Below are 24554 nucleotides of genomic sequence, written 5' to 3'. Positions count from 1 at the left end.
CAAAGTTAAGGGCTAACTGCACAGGAAGTCAGCAGGCAGACTTAGGCTGAACTTGTCAGTCACAGTCAGCGTCCCTTGGCAAAATTAAGTCATCAAAGTACCTCATCTGCTCATTGGTGAATATTTATCTTCAGGTAATAGCCTTCTCAGGCGTCACTCTCCCACTGACATGTTTTTTACCTGTGTTCTTGATTTATGGTTATTTTTTTTTTTTTTGCATCTTGTGTTACCATCACTCTCTGCCGTTTTCTCCCCCTGCTCTCTGCCACACACCGTGCTGTGGTCTGGCAAGAGAGCATGGCCCCTGCCTTTGGATCCCACTGAGGGTTGTGGAAAAGCACCAGGAAATGGGAAAATAAAGAGATGTGACAAGGTAGAGGCAATTTTCTCCTACACTGAAATGAATTGCTGAATGAAGCAAAACCCTAACAGATACATCTGGCATAAAAAGGAACTTTCAGATTGACCAGCAGAACTTAGGTATAAGCCATATCAAAATTTTTCTCAGATGTAAGGGAAAGGGTGGTCAGAAAATGGAATTCAAGAGACAATGGGGTTAATTCTGATTATAATCGTTTCTTTTGTCACAAATTATCGGAAACAGACTTTCATTTTAATACCATCAATCTGGATTTTTTTTTCCACGTTGAATTATTTTCAATACACTATCAAAAAACTTTTCTCAAACAAAAATAAGACCTAAAGGATTTCGAATAATCTTACTGTTCCAACACTTTCTTATACCTAGAGCTGAGGTAATACAACATAAAATTGGCCAGTGGATTCAGTAAGAAATCGGATTCTGCTTTTTGATTCAAAGGTAACATTGGAAGTTACTCCATTCCTGAAGTTATTTAATATTTGCAATGACCCTATGAATTAGATTCTCCTGCATAGCATAGATGAAGAAGTTGAAGTTGAAAGAGGTTGCCTAATTTATCTAAAAGTGCAGAGTGAGTGTGGAGACTTGGCGAGGCTTGCAGTGTTAGCTACCACATTGTACACTCTTAATACGTTGACTTCACTGTGGGAGTTCTCCAGTCGGAAAATGATAGAGCCCTAAAGACAAAGTGTTATTTCATAGGGTGGAGTGGGTCTTCCCCTAGGCCCTTAAAAAGATCGCTGACTTTTGTCCTCCTTCATATATGAATTTCCTTCAGTTTTAATATTATTGGGTATTAAAATTCATAGAAATTCTTAACACTGAATATTCTTGCAATATTTCTGTCTTCATAGGATCCTGTCTCCCTGATTTTCAGCAAATTAGTGCCCCTCTTAAGTGGGAGCTGAACCTCTTGTGGTTTTATTGTCTCTGTCAGTGGCTATCTGCCTCCTTATTCCTAAAGTTGAAGAGGAAAGGCTTTTATTTACCTACTTTGGGGGAGGGAATGTTCTCCCTTGGGGCAATAATAAATTAATAAGGATCCAGCTCCAGAGCTGTCTGAGGCCACACTCCCTGACTTGTGCAGGCACCCGAAAGAAGGCAGTTATTAAAGGGACAGAAGCAAGAGAGGGAGGGAGCACTGTTGGAGCTGAGTCCAGTGAGCTCTGAGTGAGTCCGCACTTGGCTTTATGCAATCTGGTTACGTGAGCAAATAAATTCGCCATTTGGATTTCTGTAACTTAGAACCAAAGAATTCTTATTAATACATCTTGTGACAACTAGAAAATAAAAAAATGAATTTCAAAAGTTACAAGTATAGCTAAAAGAAAAATGAAGGCATACAATTTAAACTTTTAAGATTTATATGCTCTTAGAAAAAATACAATGGCAGTCCCACTTTTGAATTGCATGGCAGTTATCATTTTCACTGGAAAGAAACCACCAACACAAAGTGTTTTTGCATGCCTTTACTGATATTTATTTTGGAAAAATTCATATTTGCTTGAATTGTATAGAGAATAGGGCATGCGCATGTAAACTGTGATAATATTAAGTCATTTGTACAAAGAACAATGTCTTCATTTAGTAAAAAGATCTCTTTCTCATAATTACTTCAATAGATGAGATTCCCCCCACCCCCAAAAGGTAGCTGTAACCTGGCTCAGCTATAGAACATAGAACTAGTTTTATATGTCCTTTAGAGACAAAGTGCTAATTTTATAAATAGCTAAAGGCATTTTGTTAAATGGTGATCATAATTTGTATAGAATAAATGAGTTAGCCACATAATGACAGTTTCAGGGCAATGTAGCTAGCTAATCAATATACTCATACAAAACCACTTTATCTCATGATTCCAAATGGATGAGTCAAATGTGAAAGAAAATGACCAATTAAAAAAGAAAAACAAAACCAGGAGAAAACACTTTAAGATTTTATAGTGAAGGAGGTCTTCATTAATATACTAAACCCAAAAGCCACAAAAGGAAACAATTTAGCGACACTTAAAAGATAATCTGAACACTTTTGCTTTGGGGAAGATGGAATAGACAGACTTTTCCTTATTCTTCCCACTGAGTAAGTTAAAAACCCTGATGTTTTATATGAAACGAATAGAAGAAAACTCGGAAAGGTGGAGAGAAGGCAGACTGGCTGGGGACCCGGGATCCAGGCAACAGCACTTGGGGAGTTCTCTAGGTTTTCTTTCTGTTTCATAAATCGCAGATGTGGAGCTGAAGAAGCCAGCCACATAGCAACACCAACAGCTATAGACAAAAAGTGTCTTATCCTGAAGGTTATGTTAACCAGTTTGATGAGAGTATTTCAAAATGTATATGAAAACAGCACACTGTACCCCATGATTGCATTAATGTAAATAGTTATGCTATAAGAAATTAAAACAAAAGTGTCTTATACAGCAAGGTCCAAAAAGCTGATTCAATTAGATAACATTGTTTAGCTTTGCTTTCATAGAAGGTGAAATCATAAACTAAATCAAGGAAACAACAAGGATCTTGAAAATCAGCAGAGTAGTTAACTCAGTGTGGAATTAGAAGATGATGATTTCCGCAGCTGCGCAGGAGCCTCTGGGATGCCGGCAATATGCTGGGTCTTAACTGGGCAATGGTTACATGTAGGTTTGTTTTGTTGCAAAATGTATGTATAATATTCTCTCTGTCTCTGTCTCTGTCTCTCCTCTCTATAGCACTTCTCTGCACTCTGTTATTATTACAATAAAAGATGAGAATTGACATAGAATATTTTTGTATTATTTATGTATAGGTTTTTGTCTGCTTTACATAACTGTAGAGATGGTAAGCATTTTTGTCCAGTGCTTAGTGGTCATCCATATGCCTCCTTCTTTGAAGTATCTTCCTTTAAGTGTTAAAAGATCTTTTTTTTTTTGGTTTGGGTTTTTTTTTTTTTTTTGCAGTTTTTGGCCGGTGCTGGGTTTGAACCCGCCACCTCCCACATATGGGGCCAGTGCCCTACCCCTTTGAGCTGTAGACGCCACCCTAAAATATCTTATTTTTTAAAATTTGGTTATCTTACTACTATTGGGTGGTAAAAGAAGGTATTCTTTATATTCAGAATACTAGTTCCTTGTCTAATGTGTTTGTATTTTAAGTATTGTCTCCCAGTCTATAGCTCTCTCATTTTTAAAATCTTGATTTTTATAAGAGCAAAAGTATCTAATTTTGATAAAGTTCAATTTGCCAGTTTTTCTTTTTTGTGTGATTTTGTGGGCGTTGTGGTGGGTGCCTGTAGTCCCAGCTACTTGGGAAGCTGAGGCAAGAGAATCTCCGAAGCCCGAGAGCTGGAGGTTGCTGCGAGCTGTGACACTGTGGCACTCTACAAAGTGAGACTCTGTCTCTGAAAAGAAAACCTGTATGAGGTGGGCATGGTGGCTCACATCTGTAATCCTAGCACTCTGGGAGGCCAAGGCAGGTGGATTGTTTGAGTTCAGAGATTCCAGACCAATCTGAACAGGAGGAAGTAAAAGTAGAAAAAATTAGCCAGGTGTTATGGCAGGCGTCCATAATCTCAGCTACATGGAAGGTTGAGGCAAGAGGATTGCTTGAGCCCAAGTATTTGAGGTTGCTGTGAGCTATAATGACACCATAGCAGTCTACCCAGGGTGGCAGAGTGAGACTTTGTCTCAAAAAAAAAAAAGTCTTTATCTATTGCACATTTATGAAGATTTCCACCTATGCTTTATCCTGGAAGATTTATTGTGTTAGCCTTTATACTTAGGCCTATGATCCATTTTGAATAATTTTTTAATGTGGTCTGAATTAATGATAAAGTTTCACTTTTCCAATACTAATATCTGGTTGTTCCAGTACTGTTTATTAAAAAAAGTCTATCATTTTATCATTAAATTGCTTCTGTACCTTTGTTGGAAAAAACAAAAATCCCCAAGAAAACCCACCTATCTGCCTACCTGCCTTGTGAGTTTCAAATTTAAGACATCACATCAAACCATACCTGAGTTTCCAGTCTGCCAGCTTGCCCTACAAACTGTGAACTCACTAGACACCCCCACAACCAACAAACCTGTACATACTATGTACGGACATATTCTATTGATTCTATTTTTCTGAAGAACCCTGGCTAATACATCAGGTACCCTAATCTGGGATGCTGTGACAAATTCCATAACAGGATGACTTAACAAGTATTTATTTGTCACAGTTGTGGAAACTTGAAGTCAAGGTCAGGGTGCCAACAGGATTGAATTCTTTGGTGTGCAGCCCCTTTCTGGTTACAGAAGGCCGTGTCGCTCTGTCCTCGTTTGGAAGGAGGAGGGAGAGTCCCTCCCTGGTCTTTTCAGGGGCCTAATCCCATTCATGAGGGCTCTATCCTTAGGACCTAATTACCTCCTAAAGTTTCCACCTCTAATTACCATCTCTTTGGGATTAGATTTCAGCATACAAATTTTGAGGTGACACAAATATTCTGTGTCACCAAGTATAGTTCCTAAGGGACACAATTGCCATTGGGATAAGAATAACAATGATAGCTGATATGTATTTAGTACTGACATTAAGAAAGCCACCCTGTCTGGCACGTTTACATAATCTTTGACACTCTATAGGGTGACTACTATTATTATTTCAAATAAGAGGAAATTAAAGCGCAGAGAGGTTAACTAACTAAAGCTAAGCTATACATATCTGTCTAAATCCAGAGCGCCAGCTTTTAGCCACAACCTCAGTGTTTTCTGTTCCCTACTCATGAGACCTCCCAGTGGATCCTGAAATAAATATGCTTTCATTTGAGCCAGTTTGAATGGGTCTCTGTTGTTTAAAGCAAGCAACTTAATTAAAAATACCTTCTCAATAATAATGTGTTCCATTTAGGTAAAGTCTTAGGTAAATGAAAGATGAGGTCTTCTGTTTTGTTTCTCCCAAAATGGTGTTTCATACAAGATTTTTCTTTTTCTTTCTTTTTTTTTCTTTGAGACAGAATCTTACTTTGTTACCCTCAGTAGAGTGCTGTGGCATCATAGCTCCAGCAACCTCAAACTCTTGAGCTCCAGTGATTCTCTTGCCTCAGCCTCTCAAGTAGCCGGGACTACAGGCACCTGCCACAATTCTAGCTATTTTTGGAGACGGGATCTCTCTCTTGCTCAGGCTGGTCTTGAACTCCAGAGCTCAAGCAATCCACCCACCTCAGCCTCCCAGAGTGCTAGGGTTACAGGTATGAGCCACCGCCCTGGCCAATATTTTTCAGTCACAACCATTCATTAATCCTTCTGTATTTTCATTAGGTCTCTAAAAAGATTAAGCAAAATTTGTCAAGCATTTTTCACCTGGATCAAATTTCTAATTCTTTTCAGTGATTGTGACATTAAAAATAAAACATCAGAGACAACATATTCTCTTATTATTACGTGAGTGTTTAACCTACAGATTATGATAGCCCATCCTTAGTGCAATCTAATTAAAAATCAATACTACTGGGCGCTACCTGTGGCTCAAAGGAGTAGGGTGCCGGCCCCATATGCCAGAGGTGGCAGGTTCAAACCCAGCCTCAGCCAAAAAAAAAATAGACAATACTACTTATGCAACCATGGGTCATTTTAAACTTGATCCTAAATATACTATTTCCATCACAAAATGGATAGTTGCCACCCACCATTATTGCCTGATGGGTTTGAAAGTACTCAGCTCATGAGGAGCAGCTTTGATCAAACAGCTGCAGATAAATGGTCAGCCTCTCAGTCTTAAGACCATTGCAGTTCTAGTATGCCTAGAACTGCTCTTTAAACAGTGACTGGTTCTCTGCTGCTGATGGTGTGGCCTTGCTCAAGAACCCCCAGAAACTGGGCTGTGACTCTCCTGATGTAGCTTGCTGGAGATTCCACAAAGAACCATGGACTATGCTAGGTTATTGTATTAGTTATCTATTATTGGATAACAAATTATCTCCTAATTTATCAGCTTCAAACATTAGTAAGCATTTTATACAGTTTATGTAGGCCAGAAATCTGGAAGTAGCAGAACTGGGTGGTTTTGGTTTGAGGTTTCACTGACTTAAGTGAAGCTTTCAGCCAGGGCCGTGGTCATCTGAAGGTTTAACTGGGTCTGAAGCACCTGCTTTCATAGTTATTGGCAGAAGGCCTTGCCCCTCCCTGGCTTTTGAAAAGAGGCCTCAGTTCCTCAAAATCTAGACCTCCTGGAGGACTGTTTGAGTGACATTATGACATGGCGCTGGATTCCCCCAAAATAAGGGATCCAAGAGGGAGCAAAAGTGGTGCCAAAAGTAATCCCCAAAAATACAATGCCAAATGTTGAGATCCCAGAAGATCAGGATCCCTAAAGTCTAAAATCCTTGACATCTAAAATCCTGAAAACCACAATGAGTGCATTTTGGTTATATTCAGGATAGCTGTGTTGCATCAGTTGTACCAGGTTAGGTGGAACTATTACCTACTTATTGTCTTTATTTTGAAATTAAGTGTGGTGTAGGAATATGTGTACAGATGCCAGTCTGACAAGGGGTGAATCTGTGGATTTCATTTTAGGTGTCAATTAAATTGGAAGAAGGAATATTTGGAAAGCTGGGAAAGCCTTATTTGGGGCGTGTCTGTGAGAGTTTCCAGAGTAGATTAGTGTGTGAGTCTGTGAGGACTAGACGGGACAGAGCCGCCCCTCAGTGGTTCAGTATTTCAGAGGTATAGAAGAAGTGAAAGTGCAAGAAATCTCCCAGCCAAAAGTTTCAATTCTACACTCCTGCTGCCTCGCCTGCATACCACCAGATATATTTTCTGATTTGCCTTCAGAAAATCTCCCTTCTTCAGAGAACAAAAAGAATTTGACAAGCTCAGAAACAGTCAGAACCAAAGACACTGCTGACATAACATTTCCTCCTGTGTTTTCAAAACACATCAAACAGTGAACTGCTTTGGGTTGAGATCTACTGTTGAAGATCCGCTTTGTATATTTACCACTAAATCTGGCATAGCAGAACTAGCACATGCTTCACTTCATCTGATGGACGGCACTTACAAAACCGCCTCTGCTGGTTGTTGTCAACTATAAATCCATGCCCTTGTTGGATCTAAAAATTTGAGAACTTACCTGTTCATTTGTGTATGAATGACTCAGAAAAGTGAAGCATTTTATAAACGCTTATTTGAAGACTTAGTGGACTTTGGAGAAGAAAATGGAATCCATTTTCAACTGAATCACCAAACCAGAATGACAGATATGGAAATAAATGCAACCCAGGCTTCTAAACATGGATTTCAAATCATTGCCAATAAACTTTGGCTTTTCCATTGACCCAATGTTTTTGGCAAAAAAAAAAAAAAAAAAAAAAATTCAGATGAATGGATTGGCCATACAATACAGCAGTGACAAAAACCTTCAGTTTAAAAATTGATCTGTATTGGCATTCCTTCCAGCTGTAGAATTCCAGGAGCTTTTAATGAATGGAAGCTGCATCTGCCTGGAAGAAGCCAGGAAGGTTACTGACTGGATTGAAAATAAATATACGTGTGGTAGGACAAGAAAACACCCAGGCAAAAGAATGGCTCAGCCATCACCGTGTTGTTTCCACAGTACGGCGATCTGTGAGTGCACGAGGAATGAATTTCCAAGTACTCAAAACAGCCAAGCCGCACATGGCAGAAACTGGGAAGATTTAATAGGGAATGCTGAAGTCGGTGTATATAGAATCATAAAATTTAATAAGGAATGCAAATGTTGATGTATATAAAAGATTTTTTATAAGAGCAGCATCGCCTAGAAATGAACGTGACTTTGTTCTCCAAAGAGAACCATGTCTTAAGAACAAAGCAGTTATTTATGGAGATGTAATGCTTCAGAGTATAATTAATATATAATGCTTCAGAATATAATGACTGTGGAAGTTGGCCAACTCTTAGAGACTGCTTCTGTGCAACTGGCTATAATCTATCCTCCTAGTACACTTTCTCAGTGTCAAATTTTCTTTTCTTTCCATTCGTTTAAATTGTCAGCATTACTTTTTCACAATTTGTGTTTCAAATACTGGAAGTTTACATGGTGTAAAGACTTTTGGAGTTCTAATTTGTTTTATGCATTTTCTGTGAATGTGGCTTCAGGAGAGTGCATTACCACAGCATTGCCTTTGTGTGTAAATGTTGTACGTACACATAGAGATGTTCCTCAGTAAATGAAGAGCTATCCTTTGTGTTCGTGTGCATTTGTGAGAGAGAAAATTTCTCAAGATCTTAGCTCTTTGGGCCACTGTGTATACAAGTGGTGTCCCTTTGTGGTTTTTAATCCATCTCATCAAAAGACTTAAGTTGTCCATCACGCTATTTCAGATGACTATGGTCATAAAGCTGGATTCATGCGATTATTATACCAACCATACTGATAGGTGTTTAGACATTCTGTTTTCTGACCTATTTTTTATAGTTTGCTCATAACAGTGACATCTACATGACTGTCATTAGTGTACCTGAATTTGTTTGCAAAAATGTGTTATTATTGCCAGTTTTACTGTGTAAAGAGGCTTATGACGTGTCATGTTTTTATGTTTCTCAAATGCATCTCCTTTTAAGAATGTAAATAAATGTCTTTTATAGAGTTTTTAAAATTAATTTTTTCCCCAGAGTTCCACTTTCAGAATTGTGTCTTTAAGTGTATGTCTTGATTCTTTCTATCATCTGATCATATACAATCACTATTGCCTCGATATCAGCCACTCACCCACATGGATACCTAAATCTTTGCTTTTACTTTACTTAGGCTGGGATCTTCTGCCAGGAACCATACTTGAATTTTTAGGCTGTTGTGTGTTGACTCACAGGTGAATGACAGCTATAGGTTCTTGGTGTCAATTACTACTTCTTCTGGGCTTTTGTATCTTGCCTGTTTTGATTCCAGTACACTTCTATAGCATGTCTGTTTTCTAAATACCATCAGACACAGTGAAATGTCACTGCCCCATTTGTAAGTTTGTATCTATCTCCTCAATTGGGAAAAACCAGTAAGGAGTTTGAGTTACCTTAAATGACCCATTTTGGCACTCAGCACCAGACAGCTGCTAAAAGCATTTTGTGTTTCTCTTTTCCCTAGAAGCAGGTTTCTGACTAGGCCAAATCTAGATTGTTAGCCTACACCCAAACCTGGCACACGTTTCCAGTGATGAGAATAAAAAACAGTACATTGGAGGGCGGCACCTGTGGCTCAAGGTGTGGGCCACCAGCCCCCGATACCAGGGATGGTGGGTTCAAGCCTGGCCCCAGCCAAAACTGCAAAAAAAACCCCCAAACAACAATAGTACATCGTGTTATGTGTGTATGTGTGTGTGTATAGCAGTGAGATTGACATAGTAGCTTTATTGCTACTAGCGACAACACGGATGCATCTTACAATGTTGCAAATCAAAAGCCAGACACAAAATATTCTTCTATGACTTCATTTATATGCCTTTCGAAACCAGACACAATTAATTTATGGTCTAGAAATCAGGACAATGATTACTTTGGAAGGTAGGTGGTGACTGGTAACAAAAGGAATGAAGGAGGCTTTTAGAGTCCTGGGAATGTTCTGTTTCTTGATCTAGGATGCCGGTCAAATGAACATATTCATATTTTGAAAATTTGTTGAGCTGGACACTTAGGACTTGTATACATTTCTATATACACGTTTTACTTTAGTAACAACTTTATGTTAAAATATCTAAAATGTAAAAATTATTTTTCATTATTGGTGTTCCTGTTTATAGTTAAATTTTTCAAATAAGATCATAATATATAATATAAGCCCCTAAGCCCTTATAGTGATAATATAAATTTCCTAAGCCACAGGGATTTTTTTTTTTTTGAGACAGAGTCTTACTATGTTGCCCTCAGTAGAGTGCAATGGCATCACAACTCACAGCAACCTGAAACTCTTGGGCTTAAGTGATTCTCTTGCCTCAGCCTCCCAAGTAGCTGGGCCTACAAGGTGCCTGCCACCACAATGCCCCACTATTTTCTTTTATTGTAGTTGTTACTGTTGTTCCTGGGCTTGGACTGGGTTTGAACCCACTAGCCTGGGTGTATGTGGCTGGCATCCTAGCTGCTGAGCTACAGGCGCCGAGCCAACCGCAGGGAATTTTAATATACACCTGAAAACCACTAGAAACACCAAGGATCATCTGAGTTTAATTGTGAGCATTTGAGTGGGTTTTGTGCCCTTCTCTTCCAGGTACTTTTCCTCTCGCGTCGGAACTGTATCCCAGTTCAGAGAGGTAATCACCATCACTGATCGCTTCAGGGACCTGACAAAAACAGCATCTTCTGGATTGTCAAACACAGTTCTGCAAAAACAATGACATCCTGATTAACAGAATTACAGCAATTCCATCAGAGAAAAATAAACTTGACCAAAATAAAATTTTCATTTTTATGAACATATGCCACATGTTTCTCTGTAATTTGTGGCGCAGTACCACTAACAAGTACTTTGCCGTGTGTGTGTGTGTGTGTGTTAAGAACTTTGGGGGCTCTACTGACAAATGACTTTTGTGCTAACTGACACTATTTTTATTGTATATCTTGGTTATTTTAAAAATAATGTATCTGAACATATTTGGGGTTAGCTATTACAGTGTGGGTCTCATACACCCATGCAGTCCCGTGTTAAAACCAAGTTAATCGACATGATTATAATATTTATAGATACACTCGGCATTTTAGTACAGTTATTTCTCTCTATAAGGCTATATTTCAGCAATATGTTTGTGTGGGGATATTATTAAACACTGCATCCAAAGAAAAACTTAAGTGCAAAAATAAAAATGAAAATCATTTGAATTCATAAATATTCATGAATTTGAAATGTCTTCTGTAATATTAATGAAGTATTTGCTTTTGAAAATGTAAATTCTGGTGAATATAAAACGTTAATCTGCGTAATTGCTTTCACTGAATACATTTAGAGGAGAAGTAAACAAGGAAGGTGAAGCCCCTTATTTGGAATAGTTCATAATTAAGCATTACATTTTTTAAGCATTAAATTGCCTTTTCATTTATTTGGGGTTTTTAATAATAATATTAAAAACTTAAATATGTCAGAGAGTAATACATAGCTTGAACTCATTTATCACAGAAAGATTCATCCTTTTTTTCCCAGCTAATATAGAACTGATAATTTATTTTATTAAAATCTATTTTACAAAATGACTGTAACTTAGTGGGATAACACAATTATGAAATCTAATAATGAAAGTAAAAATTTAAAAAATCACTTACTTGTCTACATTATCCGCAAAAGCAAAATCTAAAAAAAAAATACATTTTAAAATTAGTATCTTCAAATGTTTACTTGGCATTTAAAAACAATGGAACAATTCTATAAAGGCCAAGTCTAAGGCATAGCTTTCTCTTTTCAGGCCATCCTTTACATTAGGTTCTATCAATCTATCAAAAATGCCTTTTTTTAAACCTAACTCAAAACTAAAATTTTCTCTTATATATAGTGGGTTTTGCCTTAGGTTTTGAGGCAAATTCTTTAATACAAACCTCAAAACCTTGAGAACAGAATAGTCGATTTATAATTTATCAGTAGAATCCAAATGAGAGATTTTATAATTAAGACATGGAGACGCATTGGTAGAAACTGATCTTTTTTCTTCTGGGCTGATAGTATAAATGAAGAGAAACATTTAGAGGTACTTCAACCATTTGCATTCTTGGCATTAACTTCAAAGAAACAGAATAAATAAATCCTAGATCATAAGAATCTTTATCTTTCCTAGCTTTGGAGCTCAAAGACTAGCACCCAAAGCCTGGATCTCCTCTGGTGTCTTCCAGAGATTGTCACTGCTTTATTTATTTCTCTCCCGAAGGCCTATCCCAGGCTAGAGATGGAATGTGCCTGCAGCTGTTGGGCCACTGAAGTCCACAATATGTGCTCTTGCCAACCCTCAAGCAGCAGAAAGCTGCTCTAGGAGAGTCCATGGCACTGGTCCCTTCACAAGTGCTGACGGAAGTCTCCCCTGCCTTTCCGATCATCACAAACTTTCCTTTTCTACTCTCCCCCCAGCTTTATTGAGTTGACAAATAAAAATTGTATATATTTCAGGTGCGTACACCTGGATATTTTGAAACATGTATGCATTATGAAATAATCGCCACACTCAATGTAATTAGTGTATCTATCACCACACGTAGTTACCATTTGCTTTTTCCTGTGTGTTTGGGTTTGCTTGTGTTAAGAACATTTAAAATCTATCTTCTTAGTAAATTTCAGGTATACTAATTTTGTTGTTGTTGTTTGTTTGTTTTCTTGAAACAGTCTCCCTTTGTGTCCTAGGCTAGAGTGTCATGGCATCAGCCTACCTTACAGCAACCTCAAACTCCTGGGTTGGAGCAATCTTCCTACCTCAGCCTCCCAAGTAGCTGGGTCTAGAGACATCTACCACATTGCCCAGATACATTTTTCAATGATTAGTAGAGATGGAGTTTCACTCTTGCTCAGTCTGTTCTCCCATTCCTGAGCTCAAGGGATCATCCCACTTCTGCCTCCCAGAGTCTTAGGTTTACAGGTCCTAAGCCTGGCCCAGTATTGTTAACTATAGCCACATCACATTTGATTTGGTAACTGAAACTTTGTACCCTCACCCCAACATCTTCCCATCTCCCCTTCCCCACTGCCCCTAGCAGCCATCGTTCTATTCTCTGCTTCTATGAGTTTGACTAATTTAGAGTCCATTGATCAGTGAGATCATGCAGAATTTGTCCTGTCTGTTTTATTTCCCTTGGCCTAACGTCCTCTAGGTTCATCCATATTGACATAAATGGCAGGAATTCCCTGTTTTCTTTGACATTTTTAATTACAAAGAACACATAAATTCCTTATAAAAAATATAAACAATAAAAAGTGAAAACTCTTTTTTACTTATTAATGGAGCCTAAATATATACACAAGTTCACTCACACATACATGTGTATATACACAGAGATTTGTTTGTTTATAAAAGTTCTAATTTTGTTGTTACTCATATGACCTTGCAACGTGTTTTTAATATCCCAATTATACCAGGGGACAATTCTATAATGAAATGGTGTGTATTACACAAGTGTTCTATGATTAACATTCCCCTGTGAATGACTGTTTAGATTGGTTCAACTACTTTTGCTATCATTCAAAACATTGCAAATGAAGCAGCCTTATAGACATCTATATTTTTCTTTGTCTATGTGTGCAAGCACTTCTGTAGGAGAGGGACATCAAATTGAGTTGCTATGGGAAATGGTTTGCACATTGTATATATTGATAGATACTGCCATATGGCCTTCTGAGGGAGCTGAACCCATCAATTAACCTGAAGCTCTTTCTGATCCCATGTGAGATCTCATCTGACATAATGATTTTCCTCTTCTGCTCTGATGTCAGACACATTTTTTCTGCCTCTCATTCTATGACAAGAGGTTGGTGATAATGCTGAGTACATTCTTTGACCCTCAAACACACTGATTATAGGAAGAAATAGCCTGTTCGATTTGAAATTCAGGAAGATATAGCCTGTTCGATTCAGAAATTCGGTTAAACAAAAGAAAGGTAAAGCTCTACAGGTGGTCATCAGCTCTCCCCTTACACCTATAATAATTACAGCACTGAAAACCAGATTTGGGGAGGCCTTGCTTTGCTTGTTACTGTGGGCGTGCAGAGCTGTTTTTTAGAGGGGAGGTTTTCTAGAGATTTCTTTCCTACACAGTATGGCTCACTCCCACTAACCTGATAACCTTCTCTTCAGGCCATCCCTTCTTACACAAAGTGAAAGAAAGATCAGGGAAACTGCTGACCAATACATAGAATAGATCCACTTACACAACTGATGTGCCAGATCAAGTGTCTCCACTTTTACATATTAAGTAAGTATCACAATACAGTGAGATATATTTGCTATAAAAAATCGGCAAGCCAAAGTGAATTAATACCCACAATAAAATCTTTAATTATTAGCAAAGCCAATCCTCAAAGCCCAAGAGTTTACTCCCAAGCTGGCCTCTCCCCTCTCCAGGGTAAGTTCTCTAACGAATGTGAATCAGAATCACATGAAAGGCTTGTTACAACACAGCTTCAGGGTCCCACCCTTAAGTTTCTAAAAATGTGATGTGAGGCAAGAATTTGCATTTGTAACACGGTCCTAAGGTATGCGGCTCCTGGGGACCAAGAGCCCTCCTCTGCTACTCTGTGCCATGCTCTTCCGCATCCACGTGTCCTGCAGACATTGCTTCCGGTTCCACAGGAAGCGGAATGGATAAGGGCGCAAATCTGGCAACACGTGGAGGAGCCAATCATAGAAACTAAGACCTTCTACAACGTAACCAGCTTAGTCCCTTCAAAATATCACGGGAAAAAATGGAGGAATCCGCTCTAAATTGAAAAACACTGAAGAGATAGAACAACCAAATGTAGCTGTGAACCTTGACTGGATTCTAATTTGAAAAAGCAGCTATAGAAAGCTTCTCGGAAGTATTGGGAAATGGTGAATATGGATTCTACATTAAATAATATTAATTAATTGGGTTTCTGAGGTGGGAGAGTGGCATTGTGGCAATACCACGTACAAGGCAATGTTTTTTTAAACTTGCAAGCTAAATTATTGAGGCGCATGAAAGTTACAGACACCGGGATGAAACCATTCTTGTCAGATTCGAACAAATTGGAGCCGGGAAGACACGAAGGAGAAGAGCTCATGCTTGCGTGTCTGAGATAAGGACTGTCTCAAGGACATTCTAAAATAACTCTCCAAGAAATTCCTTCACGTCCTCCACGTAGCGCCTGCTTTTCACGACCTGTGTTTTGCACGTATGCACATATTTCCACGACCAGGCTCATCACTAGACGTCCTTTAGGACTGCAGCAATTCAGATAAAATGCTCCCAAAAGAACACTCGGCTTGCAAAGGCGTCTCTACCAGTGGACTGACACCAACATCAGCTTCGAGCCTGCGGAACCAATGAACTCTTTGTCTAAGCGGTTTATGTAAACATTTCCTTTCGGCCAAATAAAAGCTTCTTTTTACCTTCTTCCATTTGGGTGCACTTGCAACTTGGCACAACTGGGTATTTCAGATTATAATTCTTTTTGCTTACTCCCAAATAAATTAATTCTATTAAGAGATCTTTTTTCCTGATTTCTTTATTTATGTTGACAGGCATGAAGTGTCATGTCTGGTATGGAAACATTTAAATGGTCCAGCAAGATATTGATGTTTTCCAGTTTACATTGTAGTTGGCGATGACCGCGGAAGTGTAAGGAGATGCTTGCAAGAAGGCACGTTCTTCCTGAATAAAACGGCAAGGCCTCATACCTGGAAGCTGGTGAAAATGGTAGGATATTAACAATTATTGAATAAACACGGGCATATATCTTGAACTTTTTCTGTTAGAAAATTTTCACAATAAAAAGTTAGGGGAAAACTCTTAATTTTGCCCTCATTTTTCCTTTTGTTTTTCTTCCCCTCTGGCTTATTCTTGAATTATAATTACTTGATTATAAAATTCTTGGTTGATGATTACTTTTCCTGAGCATTTTAAAAGCATTAGATCAATGCCTTCCATGATTACAGTTAGGGAGTTTGCTGTGAATCTATATATTATTCTTTGTAGATAACCTGCATTTTTCTCTGCATGCTTTAAGATTGTTTTGCCTTTGTTGACTTTTCTATTTATTTTTTTGGCTTTTGTGTCTTTTATGTCTTTGGATTCCTTTTGTCCAGGGAATATAAAGGTTCATATAACTTATCAATTCAGGAAAATCCCTATTATCACTTGAAAAATTGCCTTCTTGCTCAATTTCTCTTTATAATTTTTTCCTTCAAGAATTACTATAAAGGTCTTCTCTTTCTTGTTGCCTCCTTGTCTTAACATCTAATTAGTATCATTTCTTTGTTTCCCTGTGTTGCTTCTGGGTAAGTTCTTCCAAACTATTTTGGTTTTTTAAAAAAGTAATTTTTATTTCAAAATATGAGGATGTGTAAGTGTTCTTGTATAATGCTGAAGTCAGAGTTTTAGTATGCCCATCACCATAGTAGCATACATTGTACCTGATAGGTAAGTTTTTATGCCTCACCCCCTCCCATCTTCCTCCCTTCTTAGTTCCTAATGGCCTGTATATTACAGGCCATTAGAACATATGTCCCTATCATTTAGCTCCCACTTGTTAGTGAGAACATGTGGTCTTTGTTTCTCCATTCCTGAGAAACTTCATTTAGAGTAATGTTCTCCAGTACCATCCAAGTTGATGTAGACGATTCTATTTCATTTGCTGAATAAGGCATTCTTTCCCCAGGTTATGTTTTAGGCTGATTTGTCAAAAATCAGTTGGTTGTAACCATGGGGTTTTATTTCTAGGTTCTCTATTCTGTTACATCTGTCTGTGTATCTACCTTTATACCTATTTTGGTAATTATAGTCTTGAAGTATGATTTGAAGTCAGGTAATGTGATGCCTCCAGATTTGCTCTTTTTTACTTAAGATTGCTTTGGTTATTTAGGCTCTTTTCTGGCACTTTATGAAGTTTAGGATTATTTTCTAGATCTATTAAAAATGATGAGAATCTATAAATATTTTGATGGGAATTGCACTGAATCTGTAAATCACTTTGGGCTATATGGACAAGAATGTTGATTCTTCCAATCCATAGCACGAGATGTTTTTCCATTTCTTTGGATCACCTATGATTTTTTTCATCGATGTTTTTTATAGTACTTTTTAGTTCACCCCTGGGTTAAGTATTTTCCTTGATACTTTATTTTCTTTGCAGCTATAGTAAATGGTAATGTGTTCTTGATACTTGTGTACTTTGGGCACGACTATCTACAAGATCATATCATCAGCAAATGAGGATAGTTTAACTTTCTCTTCCCTGATTTGCATGCCCTTTATTTCTTTCTCTTTCCTGATTGCTCTGGCTAGGACTTCCATTTACATTGATAGACATGGTGCGAGCAGGCACTCTTGTGTAGTTCCAGTTCTTAGAAGGAATGCTTTGAACTTTTCCCCATTCAGCATAAAGTTGGCTTTGGGTTTATCAGATATATAACTTTTATTATTTTGAGGTGTGTTCCTTCTATCCTTAGTTTGTCAAGGGTTTTTATCAGGAAGGGATGCTGGATTTATCAAATGCTTTTTTCTGCATCTACTGAGATGATCATATATTTTTTTTAATTTTTGTTTGTATATTGAATTATATTTATTCATTTGTATTTGTTGAACAACCCTTGCATCCTTAGGATGGAACCTATTTGATCATGATGGATTTTTTGTCTTATGTATTGTTGAATTCAGTTTGCTGGCATTCTGTTGAGGATATTTGCATCTATATTCATAAGGGATATTGGTCTGCAGTTTTCCTTTATTGTTGTATTCTTTCCTGGTTTGGGTATCAGGATACCCAAAATGAGAATTCCTTCCTTCTCAATGCTATGGAACAGTTTCAGTAGAATGGGTGCCATTTCTTTGTAGGTCTGGTAGAATTTCACTGTGAATTTGTCTGGATTCTTTAGTTAGAAGATAGTTTTCTTACAATCTTACAACTCATTATTGGTCTGTTCAGGATTTCTATTTCTTCCTAATTCAGGCTTGGGAGATTGTGAGTTTCCAAGAATTTATCCATTTCCTTCTGGTTTTCTAGTTTGTTACACAGATGTTTTGAGAGTCATAAAGGATGATACCATTTTGTATTTCTGTGGAATCAGTTTTAATGTCTTCTATTCATTTCTGAATGAGCTTATTTGAGTCTGTCTATTGATTTTGTTTATCTTTTCAAAGACCCAACTTTTTGTTTCATTGATGTTTTGTATTTTTTTAAAATTTCCTTTTCATTTAGTTCTGCTCTGAACCTTATTATTTCTTTCTTTCTGCTAGCTTTGGGTATGGTTTGTTCTATTTCTTTTTTCTTTTCTTTTTTTTTTTTTTTTAGTTCCTTGAAGTGTGACATTGGGGTTGTTAATTTGTGATCTCTTTGTCTTTTTGATGAAAGTATTTAAAGCTATGAACTTTCCCCTAGGGCTGCTTTTACTATATCCCATAGATTTTGGAAGCTTGCATTGCCTTTGTTATTCAATTAGAAAAATTTCTTGATTTCCATCTTGATTCAACAATAATCCAAGAATCATTTAGCAGCAAAATGGTTAATTTCCTTGTATTCATGAAGTTTTGAGAGTTTCTCTTGTAATTGATTTCTAGTTTTATTCCTCTGTGGTCTAAGAAGATATATGGTATGACTTCACTTTTTCTAAGTTTGCTGAGACTTGTTTTGTGGCCTAATATGTTTTCTCACTTGAAAAACGTCCCCTGTGATGATGAGAAGAATATATATTCTGCAGTTTGGGGATAGAATGTTCTATGAATGTCTATTAGTCCACTTGTTCTATAGTCTCATTTAAGTACAGTATGCGTTTCTTGATCTTTTGCCTTAATGATCTATCATTTTTCAATCTAATTACTTTTTCCCTTTAATTTCTAGAAATTCGTTAAGTTGCTTTAAAATGTATTTTGTCCTTTTGGCAGGATGTCATCAAGGAAAAGGATTTTGTTTTTGCACCTTTCTACATCCACCCTTTCTTCCTTTCTAGAGTAGAGACATGATGGCTGGTGGTATTGCAGCTACCTTGTAACCATAAAGCACATTCAGAATAGCGGAACAAAACACAGATGTATACGTGAACACTGATGACACCATCTTTACACTAACCCTAGATGCCCTATCTTTGTACTCTTCGCTACATGAGAAAAATAAATCCCTATTTGTTTGCATTTATGTTACATATAAGAAATTAAATACTAATGAAATATCACTAAAAGTATTCAAGTTATATTTGCTTGTAATGACTATATGTATGAGTATAATCAGAATATTCACAGTGCTTTTTTCTGGGTAGTAGGATTGCAAATGATCTTTATTTTTTCTGTCTATGTTTTCTAGACTATCAAATACTTTTAGCATTAATTTGTAATACTATTCTCTGTCAGTGGTAATAAAAATAACTATAGCTTATTTATAGAGCTCTTTATATTGTGTTAGATACTGAGGGGGAGGCTTGAGTGTTTTGTCTCATTGTTATCACATTACCTCATTTAATTTAATATACATGAATGAAGATGAAAATTGTATCATGACTTTAACTAGACTAATAGAATTATAAAATTAAAATATATAGCATTGGAAAATAATTAGAAATCATTTCACTGCATGGATACCTACTTTACTGTAAATTATAGTTATTATTATAAACAAATTACCCAAAAGTTTGAGGAGTTTTAATTTCATTTTTCCCCCCCAGATACCTGAAGGTACTGGATGGGATGGCTTTTGCTTAAATGGTGATCTAGGATCCCAGGAAGCATCTATTTTTCTTCCAAATGCCATTGATTGAATGACATGTGCTTTATTATGGTTAAAAAAAGGAATCACTGATCTTCTTTCTTTTTCTGTAACATCTATGAAATGTAAAAAATAATGTTATTGCCTAGCATTATGAGCAAATATGCAGAGTGATTCAAAATAGAACCTAACACTTCAAAAATATATTCATCTAAACTACGTTATATGTCAAGTACCTGTTGAAACAGATTTGTGAAGGGGCGATTACAGTTATTTCCATAATCTTACAAGAGTTTAACATCTGCCCACATATTGCAAGGCAGAGCTCAATCCTAAAGCCTGCTGCATCCCAGACACCCAGAGGGTGTTCACCCTTTTTTCTTTTCTACCACATATTGGAAAAATAAGAGTTGTCTTGGGCCACACATTAAATACACAAACACTAACCAAAGCTGATGAGCAGAAAAAAAAAAGGTCCATGCATTTTTTTGTGACATCCTATACCACAGATAAGCAAAACAGTCCTCAAATAATCTGCATGCAGCGCAAGGGCCACAGGTTGGACACCCCTGCATGGGCGACTGAAGTTGCAGCATGATAAAGCTGTTTCATCAAGGCTATCAAAAGGGAGAACTATGGCCATAACGTTTTGATATATCCTCATACAAAACAGTTCCTCAGTAAGAAATTAATAAGAATGTTCCAACCTATAGAGATAGATAAGTGGATGGTGAGATAATCTAGCACTTGGAGTAAAAGAGATCTCAAAAAATGAAAAATGTGATGAGGTTAATTGTGGGTATTTGGGGGTTATGGTTTATGTAAATCAGACGTGCCACTTTATCCTCAGTGTCTGAAGACACATTCATAAAAAAGTTATTGATTGTATCATTTTTGATATATATAGTTAAGAATTTCAAAGATATGACTTTTATTTTTTTTCGAGACAGAATCTTGTTTTGTTGCCCTCAGTAGTGTGTTGTGGAGTCATAGCTCATAGCAACTGCAAACTCCTGGGCTCAAGTGATCCTCTTGGCCTTAGCCTCCCAAGTAGCTGGGACTACAGATGCCCTCCACAACACCCAGCTATTTTTAGAGATGGTGTCTGGCTCTTGCTCAGGCTGGTCTCAAACTCATGAGCTCAGGCAATCTACCTGCCTCAGCCTCTGAGTGCTAGCATGACAGCTGTGAGCCACCACACCTGGCCAGAGTATGACTTTTAGAACTTAAATAGGTCTTATGAGATTTCATCCAATTCCTTTATTTCTGAGATAAGAAACTAAAAGGTCCAGGGGTAAAAGACTGGGTATCCAACATGTTAAGGTCAAAATGAGGACCAGAAGATGTGCCTTCCTCATGCATGCTTGAAGGATCTTTCCAATAAGGTGGTAAAGAGACATGAATTCCTAAATTAGGACAAATTTTCAAACATAAATAATTAAAAATCTTTCATTTACGAAGAGCTGTAAGATTGCTTCTGAAATAATTTCTTTGTAAGAAAGAGGTGTGCTTACACTTTCGGTCAAACATCTCCACTGCTGGAAGGTGGTAGATCACATATAAACGGTACATGTTATAGTGACACAAAGGGTTTTGGTACAGAGCTACAAAGGAAAAATAAAATGTCATATTTCAAAATGAGTCTTATTCATCACTTGATAAAATATGACTCATTACAGGATTCCTATAAAACATAAGAACATAGAAAGCTCTGCTTCATAGCAAGGCAATAGATTCATTAAACATTTACTTATTCAGAGCAACTATTAACTTTCCCATCTGTGAAATTCATTCATTCAACAAATATTTACTGAGTACTTACTATCTACTAGGAACTATGCTAGATGCAAGGGTTATATTGTTGACCCAAATCTGTCACTAAGGAGGAGCATTTTAACATGTCCATAAGTAGATTAGTAAAGGAAGAACTCAGCTCCATGGAATTTTTCTTTTCTGATTTTTTTTTTTTTTTTTGAGACAGAGTCTCACTATGTAGCCCTTGGTAGAGTACCGTGGTGTCACAGCTCACAGCAACCTCAAACTCTTGGGCTTAAGCGATTCTCATGCCTCAGCCTCTCAAGTAGCTGGGACTACAGGTGCCCGCCACAACGCCTGGCTATTATTTTGTTGTAGTTTGTTGTTTGGCAGGCCTGGGCTGGGTTCAAACCCTCTAGCTCCCGTGTATGTAGCTGGCACCCTAGCCGCTGAGCCAGCTCCAGGGAATTCTTGAGGCTACTTTGTATTAAAGCATTTCTTGGTACTCTTTTAATTTTGAAGGTCACAAGGGTGACTCTGTGGAACTCCACAGAGATGTAGCAACATATTCTAATGGAATTTTCTTCCTCCACTTCGCACCATTGCTCATAGTTCAGAAAATGTGAATGCCACTGGCAGCCTCAGATCTCAGCAGGAGCACAGCCAGCAGATGTGGATCTTAAGTCCCATCTCCTTCTGGCCAGGCACAGGCAGCTCTGAGACCTGATGTGCAGGGACTAGAATACATTACGAACCACACTCCCTAATACTGTGGCTGGAGGAGGGAGGCACGCAGATGCAGAAGAGCTCCTGGCATTTCTGCCATCACATCCCTTGGCAATCAGCGCGGAGGTATTTTTTTTTTTTAATCTTCAACTAGAAGTTGTGAGGGTTTTATTTTCAAGGAAAAAGTAAAATATTTTTTTCTATTCATCTTAGATGACAACAAACAGGTCATTTCAATACAATGTGAAATAAAACTTGTATGATTTTCATGTGGGTAACTGTTAGCTATTCAGATTCTAACCTACATGCAATTTGTAGGAAATACTTCTGAAAAATACACACAGTGAAGAGAGCCACTAGATGGCAGTAGTAGAAAGAGCTAGTGCACCCAACATGCTGAGGCTCATTAATGAGCTTGTTAAATTTAAGAGTACTGCTCTCCTCATAAAACACAAAAGGGTTTGATAAAGTCATGAAAACGTTAAACATTAGGATCCCAGAAAAAAGATTAATATTTATAATGAGCAGTTCACAACAGAAAGAAGATTGGGATCAGAGCCTGCTTGAAAGACAACTATTTAGATAAAAACTCAAAAAGCCATTCGTTAGGATGTTTCTCTCTAGGTAATAAAACACCCTGATATTTTTTGCATAAACACAAATTTTTCTGGCTAATAAAATCGTTATATATAGCTCTTCCCTGTGGAAAACATGAGCTTTAGAGGGACATAAAGCAAGCCATGGAAGACACCTGGTGGATAATAAACAAAAATTATGTGTAAGGAGAGGCATAAAAAATGTAGAGCCAAGAGTAACCCCGAAATTTACAGAAAGGAAATATGTGTGTCTTGGGGAAAATGAGAAGAAAAATAAAACATATTTTTTAAAAAAAATTTAAATGACAAAGATATTGTTTGAATTTTATCCTTAAAAGATATCTAGAGTAGTAACAAATAATTTTGAGTATAGGATAGAGTGTATGACATATATGTTTATATATAAGTAAGAAGGACATATTTTTAAAAAATCCATAGAGATCATGAATTGTAGTTTGAACCAGAGAAAATAAAGAAAAGGATACCATTCAAGGGCATAAAAGCAAAACACAATTGTTTTGGGTAAGAACGCAGGAGGAAGAAAAAGTCACAAGTGCTTTAGTGCAGAAGTCTGCCTTGTGGTGACTGCCGTGGAGAATCACAGCTGACGCCTCCTAACCCCCTAGCGCATTATGGCAGCAGAAAGTGGAGTCCACTTTAACATACGAGATGCTAATGAAAAAAGTACCAGCATCGTTCAATGACGTCTTCTCTCCGTGTACTCTGTACTCTCCTTCCCCTCTGGGAACATTCCTATTCATTTCTTTTCTTTTTTTGGCTTTTTCTCCTAACACTTGGGTAAATAATTTCTCTATGTAAATTAAAAAGCTAGCTGCAGCTAAACAAAACATCAAACTTGGATTTACTACTATTACCCTACATTCCTCATTAGCGAGGTTTCCCAGTACTGAAAACTCTATGTATTTGTTGTCACTGACCATGCTTCTCACCCGAAAGTGAAATCTGAGGGACAGCAAGTCAGCAAACTGAGCTGTTACCAAGAAGGAATTGAATTAGCTTGAAAGGTATGTCATCGTTATCATTCTTCACTGTTTCATAGCCCTTAAGTTTTAGAAGGAAGGAATCTTTTTTTCAACTTTCTTTTTTCCTCCTTCTCTATCATCAAACATTTAACAGTTTGGATTTATGAGTTCTGGATTGATGCTCCTAAAATTACCATAAATTAGATTTCTAAGATATGAAATCAGTTTCCTGTGTCTGAATGTTCTGAAAGCCTCCTGTGATGTATGGGCACATTCCTTTAGAAACTATGAAGTGGAATTGCTTACACTTTCACTTTCAATAGGTTAATACTATTTAATCCACCTTCCCTCCAGGCTACTTACAGAGTACACCGCTGTGGCGCCAGCACTGTCTTGCTTATCTTAATTTGGGATTCTGGGTTTAGGCAATTTACATTTACCCAGTGTTACAGCAAAATGTCTCTACTACCTTACTGCACTAGCTCAAGTTACATGAGTCACATGTATGAAGGTAGCTGTTATTAAAACAGAAGAGAAAAGATTAAAAAGATACAGTCATCTAAATAATTGGCTCCAGTTAATTTTTTTAAACTTAAAGCAGAATTAAGAATGACAGTTATCAATGAATCCCAATGTTTTTAAGGCCAGCTTGGAAGAAAGCTGATGAGATTAAGGGACTAGTATACTCATTTTTAAAGGACGGGAAATGATACAGAGAGGCTAAAATCCTTTAGAGAACACCCTGGGGAAGAAAGTTCAACTGGCAATCACCAGACACCAGGATTCT

General features: G+C 37.4%; 1 protein-coding gene across 1 annotated transcript in view; it reads right to left on the bottom strand.

The window, feature by feature from the left end:
* Positions 1–10521: 10521 nt before the first annotated feature.
* LRRC72 (leucine rich repeat containing 72) overlaps positions 10522–24554 on the bottom strand; it is a 44580-nt gene continuing 30547 nt past the window's right edge. The window contains exons 5-8 of the mRNA XM_023507687.1: positions 21222–21311; positions 19671–19823; positions 11622–11649; positions 10522–10687 (exon numbers count right to left, since the gene is read on the bottom strand). Of these exons, the coding sequence (XP_023363455.1) occupies positions 10522–10687; positions 11622–11649; positions 19671–19823; positions 21222–21311 (437 nt within the window). The remainder of the gene's footprint in view (positions 10688–11621; positions 11650–19670; positions 19824–21221; positions 21312–24554) is intronic.

This window comes from Otolemur garnettii, unplaced genomic scaffold (assembly GCF_000181295.1).
Source record: "Otolemur garnettii isolate 467f Iridium unplaced genomic scaffold, OtoGar3 scaffold00005, whole genome shotgun sequence".
NCBI classification, from domain to species: domain Eukaryota; kingdom Metazoa; phylum Chordata; class Mammalia; order Primates; family Galagidae; genus Otolemur; species Otolemur garnettii.
This window is presented reverse-complemented; position numbering and strand designations above follow the sequence as displayed.